General features: G+C 31.2%; 1 protein-coding gene and 1 long non-coding RNA gene across 3 annotated transcripts in view; one reads left to right on the top strand and one right to left on the bottom strand.

Annotated features, from left to right (window-relative positions):
* LOC114576831 (uncharacterized) overlaps positions 1–16,192 on the top strand; it is a 187,376-nt gene that overhangs the window by 90,269 nt on the left and 80,915 nt on the right. The window lies entirely within an intron of this gene.
* LOC108000325 (receptor-type tyrosine-protein phosphatase kappa) overlaps positions 1–16,192 on the bottom strand; it is a 93,795-nt gene that overhangs the window by 2,641 nt on the left and 74,962 nt on the right. For both annotated transcript variants that reach the window (XM_017060764.3, XM_017060693.3), the window contains exons 3-13: positions 15,274–15,398; positions 12,020–12,107; positions 8,836–8,912; positions 8,055–8,189; positions 6,140–6,280; positions 3,173–3,333; positions 2,916–3,051; positions 2,370–2,619; positions 1,897–1,973; positions 1,159–1,398; positions 272–616 (exon numbers count right to left, since the gene is read on the bottom strand). In XM_017060764.3, the coding sequence (XP_016916253.1) occupies positions 272–616; positions 1,159–1,398; positions 1,897–1,973; positions 2,370–2,619; positions 2,916–3,051; positions 3,173–3,333; positions 6,140–6,280; positions 8,055–8,189; positions 8,836–8,912; positions 12,020–12,107; positions 15,274–15,398 (1,775 nt within the window). The remainder of the gene's footprint in view (positions 1–271; positions 617–1,158; positions 1,399–1,896; positions 1,974–2,369; positions 2,620–2,915; positions 3,052–3,172; positions 3,334–6,139; positions 6,281–8,054; positions 8,190–8,835; positions 8,913–12,019; positions 12,108–15,273; positions 15,399–16,192) is intronic.

The following is a 16,192-nucleotide window of genomic DNA, read 5'->3' as shown; positions in this document are numbered from 1 at the left end:
CATCGCAGATGTCGACTCTTTTTTTGAAGAGGTTGAGACATTAATTTTTGTTGGATTAACTAAATAAGAAAATATCGATTCTGATGTGAAAAGGATTCGGGAACAATTAGAACAAGGTGAAAAGAAATTCTACTATAGTAGATTATAAATTGCAAGTAATATCCTGTGTCTAATTTCAAGGAAACCGTTCTCAGAAGTTCACAGTTCCAGTAATTACAAGTATATGCTAGTATATACAGGTTCCTCCATTTATTCCTCCTTAACCACTCACCATGTTCTCAACGAGTTGAGGCCTGTGCCTGCGCACGGTTTTAACTGCCTGGAAAATGTCCACTTCCCCGTGTTGTATCACCTGCTCTATACACGCGTTTGCGGCACAATATACGCCACAACGACTCCTTCCATCCGGGGAGACCACAGCGACCGGTCCATAATCAGTCCGTTGCCTCCATCTCTCCACCATATTCATCAGCTCGACCAGACTGTTCGTCGATGTCGGAACCTTGTGACCCATCGGCCAACAGGTCAATTGGAACAGTTGAACTGTCTTCGGTGGAGCCTTCACGCCTGCCATTAATTCGGTCAACGACACGATCTTTTTATTTATCCTAAAAATCTGTGAACACGTATTTATTTTGTATAATTCTTCTTGTAATATGCACGATAATTATTATCATGTTATGAAATTTGGGTGAAATTGTGAAAATTTAATCTTAATTCTCTTTAAAATGTATGATGAAAATGTTTAAATTAAAAATCCATTATTGCATCTTTTATAGAATAACAATATTCATACAGAATTTTCTCATTATAAAATTCTTGACAGAAAAATATTTTTGTAAACTATGAAGGAGATTTCTTTAAAAATGTTTTAAATGTGGACGTTTGTGAATTTATACAAAATTTGAATACATATAAATATATATATATTATACATATTCAAAATATAATTATAACTTCATTTTTTAAATTATATTATAATATAAAAGTTTAATTTTACACATACATCCATAATCTAATAATAATAATACAATAGTAATAAAGTTTCAATAGTAATAAAGATAATTAATAAAATTAAAAGAACTATATTTTTATGTAACTTTTTTTTAAATTTAAACCAAAAAACTTTAAAGATAACAAAAAAATGTTGTTTCTTACCCAGGTCTTGATATTCGTGTAATGATTGTGACTAATGTGATCAATCGTGAACACAGGACCGTATTTCTTCGAATGCTTTCCTTCGGGCCAAAAGCTGGGAAAATTGGTGGAGCCTGGCGGAGGTACACATAGTACTACCACAGCGGCACACTCGTAGTCGTAAACTAAGGACCAGAACTCGCCGCACGTGTGTCGAAGAGGCCATTCAGTCACGATATATTCCCTGGGCTTCGTGTAACCCTGTCAAGAATGCTCATTTTTAGAAAAAAGACCAACATCTTGTTACATGTTCGTGGAATAAGAATCAAGGAAAGGATCTTCTACTACGTGGTGATGTAGTTATAAAAGTTTCAAACATGTGCAGTTGATGGGATACAATTTGAAATAGAAGAAATAAGAATTTTTTTTGTAAAAGTTAGCAATTTGTTATGAGTTTTTAAAATATGAATGAAGTAATACTTTAATAAGGATAAATATAAGGAAAAAAATTTTCTATTATTAATATAAGATATATGGAGATTTAAAAGATTGATTTAAAAAATTGAAATATAGATAAAAGTCAATGTGCAAAAATTTTGAATTTATTGGTCAATTGATCAATTAATGATTAATTAGTCTCAAGTCAATCAACGAAAAAATTTACAGATAGAAATTAATGTATCTTTTTTAAAAGAGATGGATTGATTGGTTAAGAACAGAATAGTATTAACACAAAATGAATATAAATCCCAAACTTACATCTACAAACACAGCATTTATATAATCTGTATAACTGTTACCCTGGAAGCTGGTGAGGTATGGTCGAAAGTTGTCAGCTAAAGTGAAAAATATTATTTCATGAATAAAATATGATGCGATAGATACAACATCTATCATTTATACACATACACATAATACAAGAAATATTTATATATCGCGACTAATGATTTATATTATTATATATTCCTTGTAACATGAAAAGAAAATATTTAAAAATTTCCAAAATATAAATAATAAAATTCAATACTTTTTATAAACATCCCTAAAAAAAATATAGACAAAAATAAACAAAAAATATGCGGCCTCCTTTTTCCATTATCCGCATATTCATGATAAGCAAATATTTACAAACACTCTGATTTTTTTTACTTCGATTACTATTTTTTTTCTTTTTTTTTTTCCTTTATCAAAGAAACATTCATACGTTTATGGTTCTATAGACGGAAACTTACGCGGCACGACCAACACGTCTCTGTTCTTTTCTCTGTTATCGGCTCTGTGGCCTCCGGCGCAGTCCCCGATCGTAAAACGCGGCGTTTGCTTACAAATTTGCTGATATTCCCGTTGATATTCATTCATCTTAGTTATTGGGTTTTTTATACTTTTCTGCTTGAGACGCTGCGACAGTTCCGAGACCGGAAACCACGACGTACCGCACACCACGAACTCCTCCAGCGTATCGTACACGAATTTATATTGTTCCTGCATAATAATGAAATATCGTAAAAAGATTATATAACCTTTATCACGATGGATGAATCTTTTGTTCGATATTTCTTATTTTTTTAGCAATATGGAATTTTTAATCGTTAAATAATCCTAGAAGAAAATTTGTATTCGTAAAAACTTACTTCAAATTAAAACAAGAATTTTTAAATTTTTTATTATATTTAATATATTCGACAATATTTTTAAAATTAATAAAACTTTACATGGAAAAGAAAGTTTAGATCTTTCTTTGAACAGAAATAAAAAGACGATCGATATCGCGAATTTACCAAATTCTCGATAAGTCCTCTTCTACTTTGCCGCAACTTTTTCAAATAGCCGAACACGTCGAAGGCGTCCTCCTCCTCGGCCAGTTCCATATTCGCGTCTATCGCCAAGTATACGCCGGATCTTCCTCCACCGTCGCTTTATTATTCACAATGAAAAGAAAAGAAAAAAAAAAAAAAAGGAAACGAGTATGATCGTTTAACATCTACGCGCGAAATATCGCGTAGAAATCATTGAAATTCATCGGTGAAACACTCACTTGCAATGCACCACCATAGGCCCGGACTCGTTCTTTATGGTGGAGCCGACAACTGCCCTCACGCGCCGACGGAATTCTAAAACCGCGTTTCCGAATGGACACGTGTGCGAGTGCCATTCCGTGTAATGAAACTGCAATAACGTTCTTTCTTCGGTTATCTCCTGAAATTAAACAGTGATTTTTTTTCTTTATTTCCTTTCTCTCTTTTTTTTTTTAAAATTACAGTTAGAGATCGTTATATCACAGACGTGGTGAAGAAAGTTTATAGGAATATTATATTCGAAATGTTATGATTTAATTTTAATTTTGATATTTTATTTTTTTAAAATTTGAGAAAAACATTTGAAGATTTGAAATGATAGAATTTTCGAATTTTATATTTATTCTTTTATATGATGCTGATGTATCCGTTAGTCTCGTTGTGAAAATTATTCACAAGGAGAAGCATTAGGGAAATTTTGCTGATTTTAATGAACGAATAAATTTTTTTTTACTATTGTCAATATCATAAATTTGTGACGTTTTAAGTGAAGTAACGCATACACGTCGTCAGCAGTTCAACTCTCGTAACTCGAATTTTAAACGACACTCCACTGTAACTTACATCTATGTCAACCATGTTGATGAATAAAACATTCGTTGCAGTCAATGTTTTAAATTTGTGTTAAACATATTGAATAACTTTTCTCATTCATAATATATGAAATCATCCAATTTAAATTCATCTTAAATAAAGTAAAATTTAAATAAGATATTTTAAATATACAATAATTTTTATTTCTTTTCTCATTCCTATGGGATTCTCTTTCCAATATTATAAAATAGACATTTCTTTTGTTTCTATGTTACATTCCTAAAAATATTTTATTTTAATAATATTTTATCTATTTTAAAATGATTTAACTAATAATCAGTATTCGTTCTAATTCTGTTATTTATTTTGAAATTCTATATTCCTTTGCCTCTATCATTTCAATTAAGTCTCTTTAAAGCTTTTAATTGTTCAGAAAAGACACTTACATTTCCATAATAATTAGATGAAGCATCTTTAAGAAAATCTTATTTGTTCTATCCTGAAATATTCTAGTTATTTTCATACTAATTATATTCCTATTACAAATTGTGATATATATTTTAAAATATTCTATATAATTCATGAAAAAAAAAATATATATATATATCAATGTATTTTCAATTGTAATTCTATTATCTAAAACTACTATTTTAAATCTAATTTTATGTATCTTATTGTATAATTATTTCTTTTTGATCATTTGACTTGAACAGTTCTATACATTCTATCATAACAACAACAAGAATATATAAATGAAGAATTAAAATTCTCATTACTCTAATTATTTCTCTGTAACAGTTAGAAATAAAGCAAAATTATACGAACCAATTATACGAAACTATTTTGTCTAAACTAGCACGAACGAAATGTCGAACGAAGTTCTTGCTCCATTTCTGGCAATTTAATAAAATTAAGCCTTGCATAATATGTATTCGAGCAAACTCATCATCGTTTCTCGTGTATCATTTTGAAACATTCACCTAGTTTCGAAAGATGAATACTCTATCTACCAGTCTTCCTCCAGTTGGTTAATTTCGCTAACTTTTTACCAACTTTCATCCTAAGTGAAATTCCTTCCACGGAATCCAGAGACATCCTCTGTAACCTTGTCTTGCCTACTTTTCGTTTTGGGGAATAAGTTTCTGGATTGCACGAGACTTGGTGCCAATTTTATTATCGAATCGAGGATCATTGGGATCTGTAGTCCTTTTGCATTATAGAGAATGTGATTCGAAGCAGTTTTGTGGCGATTTGTCGAACAAGTTTTTCAAGGAAAAGAAAAATTGAGAAAATTGGAATTAATTTTGAAAGAAATTGTTAAGAGGATTGAAGAATTTTTAAAGAGGATTGGAAAAAGTAGAATGGAATAATCGAAATTGGATAATATTGAAATGATGATAAAATAGTGATGTTAAATATAATGAATAATATAATTAGAATGATAATTGAAATTCAATATGTATGAAAAAACAGATTTGTAGAGAAAGAAAATTAAAAAATAAAAATTTAAAGAGAAATGGAAAGATATGAGATTTGGATATTTAAAATTGAGTGAATTTTTGTAAAAATATTCAGTATTCATTAAAAAGAAATGAGAAAGAGAATTAAAAATGCAAACATTTATAAATGATATGCAAGACCGGTATTCGCGAAGAAAAATTGAGGACACAAGAAGAAATATAGCGGAATAAGGGATGCAAAGATTTTATGCAAGAGTTCATTGTGGAAGAACTCACGAGTGGAAGGCAAATTTTCCAAAGAAGGAAAAAATATCAAAAAAATAATAACAATTCTCATTGAAAAGAAATGAGAATTTTAAATTTTTTTTCTTTTCTTTATTTATAAATACTTAAAACTACGAAATAACTTATAACTTATACGTCAGGAATATTAAATGCGCATGTACAATACGTTTGTGTTCCACATGTTAATGTTTCACGTACAACGTATAAATTTTTAAAATGTAGATGGAAACAGGAAGCAAGCGTAGAGTATGTATCAAGATACCAAGAAGATGTAGCGAGGGAGAGCAAATCTTAAAGGGGAATGTGTGTTGAAACGAGAGAGACAATAATAAAGATAAGAAAAGATATATTAAAGATAAGCTAATTGCAAATGTTAGAACTTATCTGTTTAATTATAAGATAAAAATAAAATAAAATAAATTTCAAAAGATATATTTGTAATAACAATAATAATATTTTCCTATCTAAGCAAAAGTTTAAAAAATAAATCAGTGAAATTAGTATCTTCTTTAATTACTTGATATTAAGTAAAAATATCAGAGAATATAGTTGTAAAGATAAATCAATGGCAATATGTAAGGATTTATCTACTTGGAAATAAATCTCTACACAACACGTAAATAACGTATAAAACTTGTGAACACTCACGTCGTTTTCATTCTTCTTGTAGAGTTTTATCGTACGTATGTGGAAATTGGCGAGCTCTTCTTCCTTCAGAACGGAAACGCCGATACCGCCATACTCCTCGTCTTTCTCTTTGCTTGCAGGCCAATATTGGACGCACATCACCTGAAATCGATTTGTTAGATGCTCGTTATATATGTATTTCAGGGAAAAATCGCTCTTAAAAAATCATCATTTGAGAAAAAATGAACTCAATTAAAGGGAAAAATTACGAGGATTTTAATCCAAGTGTAAATTTTTTATTATCGAACAAAAAGAAGGAAAGGAAGGCTTAAAGAACCGTTCACTTCTCCACTCCATCTTTCAAAGTGAATCACTAATATCCAAATTTACACAATTCTATTTCATCGATTGATTATTTTCCTCGAATAACGATGCTGTAAATTATCTTCCTCGCTCAAATAAACATCGTTAGAAATCCTCCAAGTCCAACATCAACAATATCACATTATTTCGGCAAAAACAATTAGGAACAACGATCCATAACACGAAAAAATAAATAAACTCGAACAAATAGCGCGAAATCCAGTGGGTTTACAATTTCTTTCACTCAAACATCAAACTCTCTTTCCCTCTCTCTCTTCCTCTCTTTATCTCTATCGTGAAACCAATGAAAACCGTCGTTTCTTCGTGGATCATCATTATGGAGGCAAAGAGGCGCGGCTAAGTGAAGTGGCTGCTAACAACTTCCAAACTCGTTTACTTCGCTCGTCGTCGATTTTCACGTGCAAATGTCCCGCTTCTCTTTGCCACAACCTTCTCTAAATGCTGTCACTCAATCGAGTTCGTCTCACTTTTCATCGTTGTTTTCGCGGATCTTTCGTTTATTGAACGCCGCGATTCGTGACGAAAGGATTGGAACGAGATTTCCTCGATTAACTGTGAACGTGTGTGGTGTAACGTTGCGCAAGAATCCGCGGGCCACGATGTAATCGTGTAATTTCGCAGAGCAGAAATTTTCATAGAGATATGAAAATGTATAGGGTGTCTCGTTACGTGCGCGATACGGTTCGAATGGAAAATATAAAAATATGGAAAAAGTTTGTGTATATATATATAATTTATATACATGTAGATTGGATATGGAAGAAATTATTAATCTATTTTTATAGTTATATTGTACTGAATTTTAACCAGGTTATGTTCACTTATTATAATCATTATTGGATTATGGATATTTATGGATTAAATATTTTTGAAAAATTGTAAAAAGATAGAAGTTTTTGTCATTGATTAGGAGTTGGTTGGAAAAACGTTTCTCAAGAGATGATATTTACTTAAATTTAATCAAGTAATTTCCAAATTTCAAGAAAAATGAAAAAGAATCACAAATGAGAATAATAATTATCTTTAATGCCTCAAGAAATACGTATACATTCATCAAATTTTTTTGGATTTTATTTCCTCTAATTATTCACAAATCAAACCAGTATTTCTTTTTTGAAATACTTTATTAAAAGTTATATTACAATTAATATTTTATATATGCGTATACTATTGGAAAGATATAATTTTTCTTTTCAAATTCTATATAATTTTCAGAATTATTAATTCGGTTGTCAGGTTTTATATTCTTTACACCGTGCAAGAGATCAAAATCTAATGACCGCAATTTTTTCCACCCCTGTGGGAATATATCCGAAGAAAAATAACCGGAGAAACGTAAATCCCCGTTGGCAAAACAAAAATGTTAAAATGTCTACGTGAAACGATTTACGCCCTACAATTCCTACCACCTTTATCGCGATGTCCTAAATAGATATCAGTCCTTCACCCTGATGTTAGTCCACGCGAATTATTACCGTTTACATTCGACCAAAAGTTGAGTTCTCTCTCCCTCTCCAATTAAAAGGACAAAACATCGGATTGAACGCCCTACCTTGATGAAATCGAACGTTTTCGTCAGCATTACAATGCAACAGGCCTTCTCCTGCCAGACCATCCGCCAAAATTCCGTCACGGTGTTCTCCATGGGTCCCTGAGTCACGATGTAAGCGTTCGGTTTCAATATACTCTGGAATTTAAATAACAATCTTATAAATCTAATTATTCTACGACATTAATTAGAGTAAAATAAATTCACATTTAAGAAGCTAGCAATATATAATAACTTATATCTAAATATATTAGTATTATTATGATTTTCGTTAACATTTGTTGATAATTGTTGATAATCGAAACGAGATATTAAAAAATTATTTCCGTGATAAAAATATAACGATACTATCGTTATCCCAAATTCTATTTCTAGAAATGTGATATGGATTATTCAAATTAAGCTCGATCTCGTGTTCGAAGGTTAAGAAAAATGGGTAGCGTTAATCTTGATCTTTAATATAGCCAGTCACGATGCCGAAAAATAGAATTTCACGTTCTTCCGATAATAATTTAATTCTCTATAACGATTACGATTACGTTCGTTTATATTAAAATAAATTTTAACACTCATAAATAAGAAAAACATTGATTATAAATATTCTTCGCGATTATTTATATCGAGATAAATATTTATTCATTTATGATATCACATTTTAATATTTTCATGGAATTTCGAGGAAATTTAATTAAAGCTTGGACAGTTTAAAGATAGAAATCCTTTTACTTTGTGTTCAATTTCAGGATAAGAATGCTTTACTAATATCTATTAAGTATCTACTTACATCTACGTAAGAGGCATTAACGTAATCAGAGTCGGGCTCGCCTTCAATTGGATCCAAAACCACCCTGTTGTAGTCATCTGTACTCGAAAAGGAAATTGATGAAAGTTAATAACAACGCCAAAATATGAGGTATGAAATCTGTTTTTGTATCAGCAGAATTTTAATCGAAAAATTCACTATTTAATATTTTATTTTTTAATCAAGCAACAAAAAAATTGCTGAAAAACAATCTGTTGAAACATATCAAGCGTTTCAATTTATGGCTTGGGGATAAAAATTTATCGGATAAAATATATTATTGACTCGTTTCAAACGTTTACACAATTATTTTACAAATTGTACTTTTAATATACGTATAACATAATTGTTTTCATTATTGTGTAAAGACTGGGGCGTAAATTTTCGAAATATTATACGATGGTCCGATATATGTTTCACACATACATAAAAAGAAAATATTTAAATAATTTTTCAATACACTCTCCATCCATCAACCGACAATGCAACAATGTTCATTCACTCGTATTCTATCCAATTTCTTCGCGCCTCTGATTGTCCCATCGCGTGTAACGCAATCTACACCCCTAAAAAAAAAAAAGTAGAAATAGAATTTCAAAAACTTGAAACTGAAAATATTGAAAAATAAAATGACGAGATCCATATTCATGGATAGTAGTATAAATTTCATTATGCCATGTAATATTTCCAATATAAAATTTATAATGTATGCATATCTTATCTTATTTGTTTTCATGCGTTACGCATACTTTCATTCGTGTAAAACACTCCCAATGTATAAACGTCTATGGTACATTAATAATTTATGCGCTTTCAAAAAAAGGAAAAAAAAAAAAAAAAAAAAAAAAGTAACAAAATTTTCAAAGAAAAAAGAAATTATAGTATAATTAAATTATAAAAATTGTAAATTAAATTTGTAAATGAAAAAACTTTTTGATTAATTATGATTAACACCTGCTTAAAAAAAACAATTTAAAATTTAATTAAATTTAAAATCCTTCCAATCATTTCCAATATAATTATCGTACACCTTTAATAAATATTTCTGCATACAGTTGTTACATTATATTTCACAAATTTCATTTGTATATTTAAAAGTATTCCAAATATACGTGTACAAGCGCACGTAACTAACAGAAACCTCAATACCGAAAAAAAAAAAAAAAAGATAAAAATAGATAAATAAAACAACAAGATCGTGTTTTTCGTGAACAAAGGGAAACAGCTTCTCTAATTGCCCTATTCCGAGTAACAACAATCCGCAATCCCCCCCGAGCAGAATGGAGGGGAAAAAAGAAAGTGAAAAACGAAGATGCAAAGAGAGAGAGCACAGAAATAACAAGATCATGTTGTTTAAACAAAAGGTGAAACGGAAACCAGTCGTTTGATTCTAGTCGGATTCCCGAAAAACCTGGTCAAATTGCTTTTCGAACGAACATTTTCACCCGTGAAAACGAGCTACTGTATCAATTTCGAGGAAATGTTATTTGATCACGTTTCTCGCGTATATTTCCATGTGCAGAGACGCGTGCAGGGAGACACTAGGAAAAATTCAAAATTCTATAATTATTTTCTAATAAATTTATCTCCCCAATATTTAATTCAGCGTTAAATTTAATGAATAATTAATAATAATAACAGTAGTAGTTCGATCTACGAGATTAATTTTGCAAGGGAAGAAGAGAAATTTTAATTCTTTTTTTACTCTTAACAAAATATGTTTTGTTAAAATTCATTAAATTTCATTATTAATTAAATTTCACAGCTTAGGGATTAAAATTCACAGCTTAAGAGAAGTGAAATCAAGTCTCGTTTAACATCAAACGTGATGAGTATTGAAACAGAACGTTTGCACCATACTCGAAACTCTACATTGCAATGTCAGAACAAAAATTCAAAGATGATTTTATAATTTAACGTCATATTATATATTATAATTTATTGTAATATCATTTAATAATGAACGTCAATCACGTTCATTAAAATTGACAAGTGTCCACACACGCTTATGCAGTACAACGGTACACAACGATAGACAAGTGTGCGTACCGTGTGAGAACGGAAGCTCGTGTTGCCCTCAACTTCCGCCATCCCTCTTTACGCTCTTGTGTACGTCGAGCACGCGTACGAAAGGCGAGAATATAACCGCGTTTCCTAATTAGTCGTGACCGAAATTTTTCCTTTCTTTCCCTTTCTTTTCTCTCTCTTTCTCTCCCCAAGAAGAATAATTAAAAATACAAGCAGGTTGTGCATTCATTGTGTACGCGGAGCGCACGGCGAAATCAAAGGATTTGTAGACTAAAAATTGCGAGCGAGAGAGTGGTGAACAATCGTGTTGAAGTATTCTCGTGAGGTTGGGAATGGGGATTGTTTGCGTTGGAATTAAAAGTTGGGGGTGTTTGCAGAAGATTTCGAGTTCGGTGTTAAATTGTTTGGGTAGATGGAATCAAGTATTAATTAAGATGGGTTAAGATAACGCGTGAACGGAATATTGAAATATCTTGGAATTTATATATCTGTGGAAATTTAAGTATGTTTGGATTTGCGAGTTGCTTCTGTTTGCCTTGTGTATTGTGAATGGATGAAATATTAAAATTATATATAATTAGATAGAGAAATATTGTTGGATGGGATATTTTTGAACGAGGGTCGATTATTAATATCAGAAATTATCTTTTATCGATGATGTATGATTGTTGTAGAAGGATAAAGTTTTTGTGAAATAATAAATTAAGTTTTCAAATTATTTCTGTAAAAGTATAAGAATAATTTGTTAATGGGATAGTGAAGTATTGAGTTACCTGTGTCAATTGTGTCCTGAATTTCTCCATATAAAATTGAATTAATTTGCTTGAGAAATAGTAAATTAAATGTTAAATTACCTTTGAAATAATGAAATCATGTTTTGACGTGTCTGTGTAGAAATAAATGAAATATTAAATTATTTGTGTAGGAGTTACGGTAAACGTTTCTTTCATTATTTCTTTCATATTATTTTGAAATAATTATTAGAAGCAAAGTTACTTGAGAAGAATTAAAAAAAGATTATTTTTAACTGCATATAGTATCATGTATGCTGTTTCAAATATAACAACATCCTAAAAGTTTAAAAACATATTGATCAATGATATCGATATTGATGTAATATCGAGTGATTGTTACTTACAAGGAATACACCTTTGGTTTTGATTCTTTTCTTTGTTGGCTGGTTTCATAGCGTGTCTACACGAATGCGTCTCCACCTTCGTTGCCGTCTGCAAACAAATAAAACAATTTTTTAAAACACCATACATAATATAGAAAAGCTTGGAAGTTTACCAAAAATTATATATATATATTTTTTTTTTAAAAAAAAAAGAAGAATAATTTTTGCCACAAATTTAGAAATCGAAGAAAATAAGATTATTCGATTATTTTTTATTGTACAATTTATTATTATACAATTAAATTTTTTATCCATCGTTACCAGATATGATACTAGAAATATTAATTTTTAAATATTCCCTTTATAATATTTACGAAATATCGTATTAATTGAAATCATGAGCATATGTTCGTTCCAGCGAACGTGATAATGACACGTAAGTGACACTGTTGGCAGTGGATACAAAGTTTAAATTAAACTCCCTCGATTATTAATGAACCGGGCGAAATTACTCCGCGTCCGAATTTCATAAATTTCGTTTGCAATTTATCGTTTATACACGTGCAAATATACGATATGTGATCCTTAATTTTCAATCGTTTCTAGTTGTATTCTATGAATTCTATGAATTCTCCTTTTTCCTTCAAATATTATCTATTATTTCATTTATACAAAGCGTATCAAAAATTTTACTTGTCCATGAATTATCATTGATTTTAATTTCAATATATTTTCAAATAACATTAAATCAAAAATTCTTTCCTTTCTTAATTCCTAAGCAACAGATTAAGATCATTTTTAAAGTTTTACAATTTTTCGGCAATTTTTCCTCTCTTCAATCGAAAGTTTTCTACTTTCATTTTTCATATTTGTCACAAATTCTACAATAAAAACTAATCTCTTGATAAAAATAAAAAAATCGTACAACAGTAGGAAAAAAAATCGATGAATAATATTTCACAATTCAAATAACATTGTAAAGTTCAAACAAATCTCCCATATCTCTCATACACAATCACAACAACAATAGAAAAAAGATCAATGACAAATTTTTTACTCGTCATTCACAACACACCTCTCCACAATACAAAACTAAATTTCTAAAATTCAAAAAAAAATCTCCATCTCTCGTATATATTGTCGCTCTTACCAACAATAAAAAAAAGGAATCGACGACAAATTTTTCACATTCTTTGCAACAACAATGATTTTTTAAAATTCAAAAATTCTTTATCTGTCTCGTAGATAGAAAAAAAAAAAAGAAGAAGAAGAATCGATGAAAAATTTTTTCCTACTCGCCATTTCCAACTCTTAAAATTCAGATATAATCACTCACTCAACAACAGAAAAAATAAAAAATCGATCGATCATCGATTCCACACACTACAAATTACACTTTCCAAATTCAAAAAGACCCCCTCCCCTCCCATATCTCTCAGTGTAATCATCCGTGCAAATGATAAAAAAAAAAAAAAAAAAAAGAGAGAGCAAATATACAACGACTCAAAGGCAAACAAGTACGCGGATCGAACAGTCACCTGTCCGCCTCTCGATTCGCTTTCGATGAACTCGGCGTGAAAGAGGGTTGATAAACGTCGAGCCAATTACCGTGTTCCGATCGGCGGGAAGGCAATCGACGCGTGTATCGTTGTACATGCGAATTAAACGGTGCCGTAAATTCCCGACGCGACGAGGAGATCCGAAGCCAGCGATCCAAACGAGTTTTCAGCCTTCGTCATCTCGATAATTCTCCTACCGGTTGATAAGGAAAGCCTGGTGAACGGTGGTGAAATATAGTTTCCGTCGGGCTGACCAAAATTCAATCTGGTTCGTTCGACCGGCGGAAAATGGATCTGGTGATATTTACCGGTGTCTTGGGGATAATTTAATAATCGTGAAATATGATAGATGGATGGATAATTGAGAGCGGTAATTTTCAAGATGGGAGAGGGAATTTTGATAATTTCTGAATTGAAAAAAAAATTAATTTCCTTTTTTATCAATAAATGAGATTTTCAATTAGCAAAATCTTTGTTAGAAGTTTAGAATTATCATGAAAAACGGGGTGGGGAAAAAGAAACTTCTTTTAAAAGAAGCGAAGTTAAAATTGCACAACCTTAGAAAATTTTGTGGATCAAAATTGATCGAAATAAAAAATTTTTCCAAGACTTTTTAGTTGAAAAAGTTAGAATTACGTAACCTTGGAAAATTCTCCCGACTAGAATCTAACGAAATAAGAAAATCCAGGAGTTTGGAAAAAGTTAGGTTAGAATTATACAATCTTTTATAAAAAAATTTTTCGATTAAAATCTCGATTAAAACAAAGTGAGAAAATTATTATTGATATTTGTATAGCAGAAAATTGTCGTAGGATTTCATATGAAAAGTAAAGAAAAGTGATTGTGGATTGACCATCCGTGAGTCATCAACGATTCGATGAAAGTTTCACGGATTTCCATGAGGGTCTGGGTCCATCCTGTTCACCAGTCTAAGAGGGAAAAGCTATTCTCTGTTCCCAGGTGTCTGGCTCAGAATTTGTGCACCAAAATGGCAGTCTAATGAGAAACCGATATCGAGCCGAGTTACTCGATTCCACTACCTATTCTCACGAGATCGCTTTGTCTCCTAGATGTCGTCTGCCACCAATGTCTTGGCTGTCTGCCTATCTTGAGCCACTTTGCACCCTCTCCAATACATATATATTTCACGGTGGGAATGATCCCTTCGTATAATTTTGTCGTGGCGAATGCATTGGACGTTTCTGAATCGTGGAATTGAATTATTTTATTTGATTTTGATAGCAGTAAGTGCTGATGATTTTTTAATCAGATCTATATCAAATATATGAATTTTTGTCACCGTGATTTCTTTCAAAATGATTAAACGAATATTTCAAATTGTTCAAATGATGGTGGAGTTTTATTTTTATATTGGATCTTGAAAAAATAATTCGCAATTATTAAAATTTTATAACTGTTCTACTATATTCCGATTTTTCTGTTTCGAAAATTTATTTCTTAAAAAATTAATTTTCTCAATTACACGAATTCTCCTCGAAAGAGATTATTATATAACCGTTAGAATCTCTTGAAATAACACAAAAATCCTTTTAAACTTCATTTCGATCCATCTTGGGCAGGAAGGAGATTCCAAGTAAGTTGTAAGTTGAAGTTATTATTAGAAGCGCGAAATAAGGCTCGGAAACGTTGGTATCACCAACGTTGGAAAGGGAGGGAAGAAAGAAGGGGGTGTAGGTCGAGATTTATTGTCCTCACCTGAAACTCGACGCGGTACAGAACAGGAAACTTTCGACGTAACTCGCAAAGCTTGGGAAATTGTGAGAGTTCGGTCGGCGCGGATGGCAGGGTGGTGCTCATACTGCTACCGAGTTCCTCCGTGGCTGTGAACAAAAAAGAAGAGGGATTAATGTGGTGGACATTGGAGTCGAGTAAATCGACAGTTTCTACTTGAAACATTGTTTCTCTGAGAGAGAGAGAGAAAGAGAGAGCCGAAAAGAATATTAGATTATGGATTTTTATGTAAAATTAAAATGTTCAAATATTCGATATAAATATAAATGATAAATTTCGTTTCTATGTACTTTATACCACACACAACAGACCAGTGAATTCATAAATATAACGTTAAATTTTCATATAAAAATTGCAAAAAGGAATTAAAAATCTGCTTAGGAAATAGAGAGAACCATGTCATTGAAGTCGCTTTTTGTTTTATCCCGATATCTCAATCGGTTGCCGAGATATACGCGTTCAAAGTATGCATAGCGCATAAGATAAGGCAGATATTATGAATGGATTCGCAACATAGTGACCTACATTTTTTCCTGGAAATGTGTACTACGTTTTTCTAAGAATCGCGTCTGTCACTTGTCTGGAGTTTGGGATAGGTCAGTGAGACGAGGTGCGAGCGAGAGTTCCGAATAAGCGACGAAGACGAAGATAATAAACGATTAAAAATTATTTTTTCTTTACACGACGATATCTCGGCAACCGGAAATCGTATCGAGATAAATAAAAAAACGTTTCAAAGAGCAAGGTTCCACGCTTCCAATGATCGTTCGTTGGTTGACCGGAAGTTATTATCTTCGAAGTTATAGCGGTTCAAAGTTTCTCTAATTTTAATAGAGTTTAATAGAGTTTAAGATGAATGATTAAAAATTAGCTTTTCTTTACG

This window comes from Apis cerana, linkage group LG9 (genome assembly GCF_029169275.1).
Source record: "Apis cerana isolate GH-2021 linkage group LG9, AcerK_1.0, whole genome shotgun sequence".
NCBI lineage: Eukaryota > Metazoa > Arthropoda > Insecta > Hymenoptera > Apidae > Apis > Apis cerana.
Note: the sequence above shows the minus strand (reverse complement) of the source record. Positions and strands in the feature narration are given on the sequence as shown.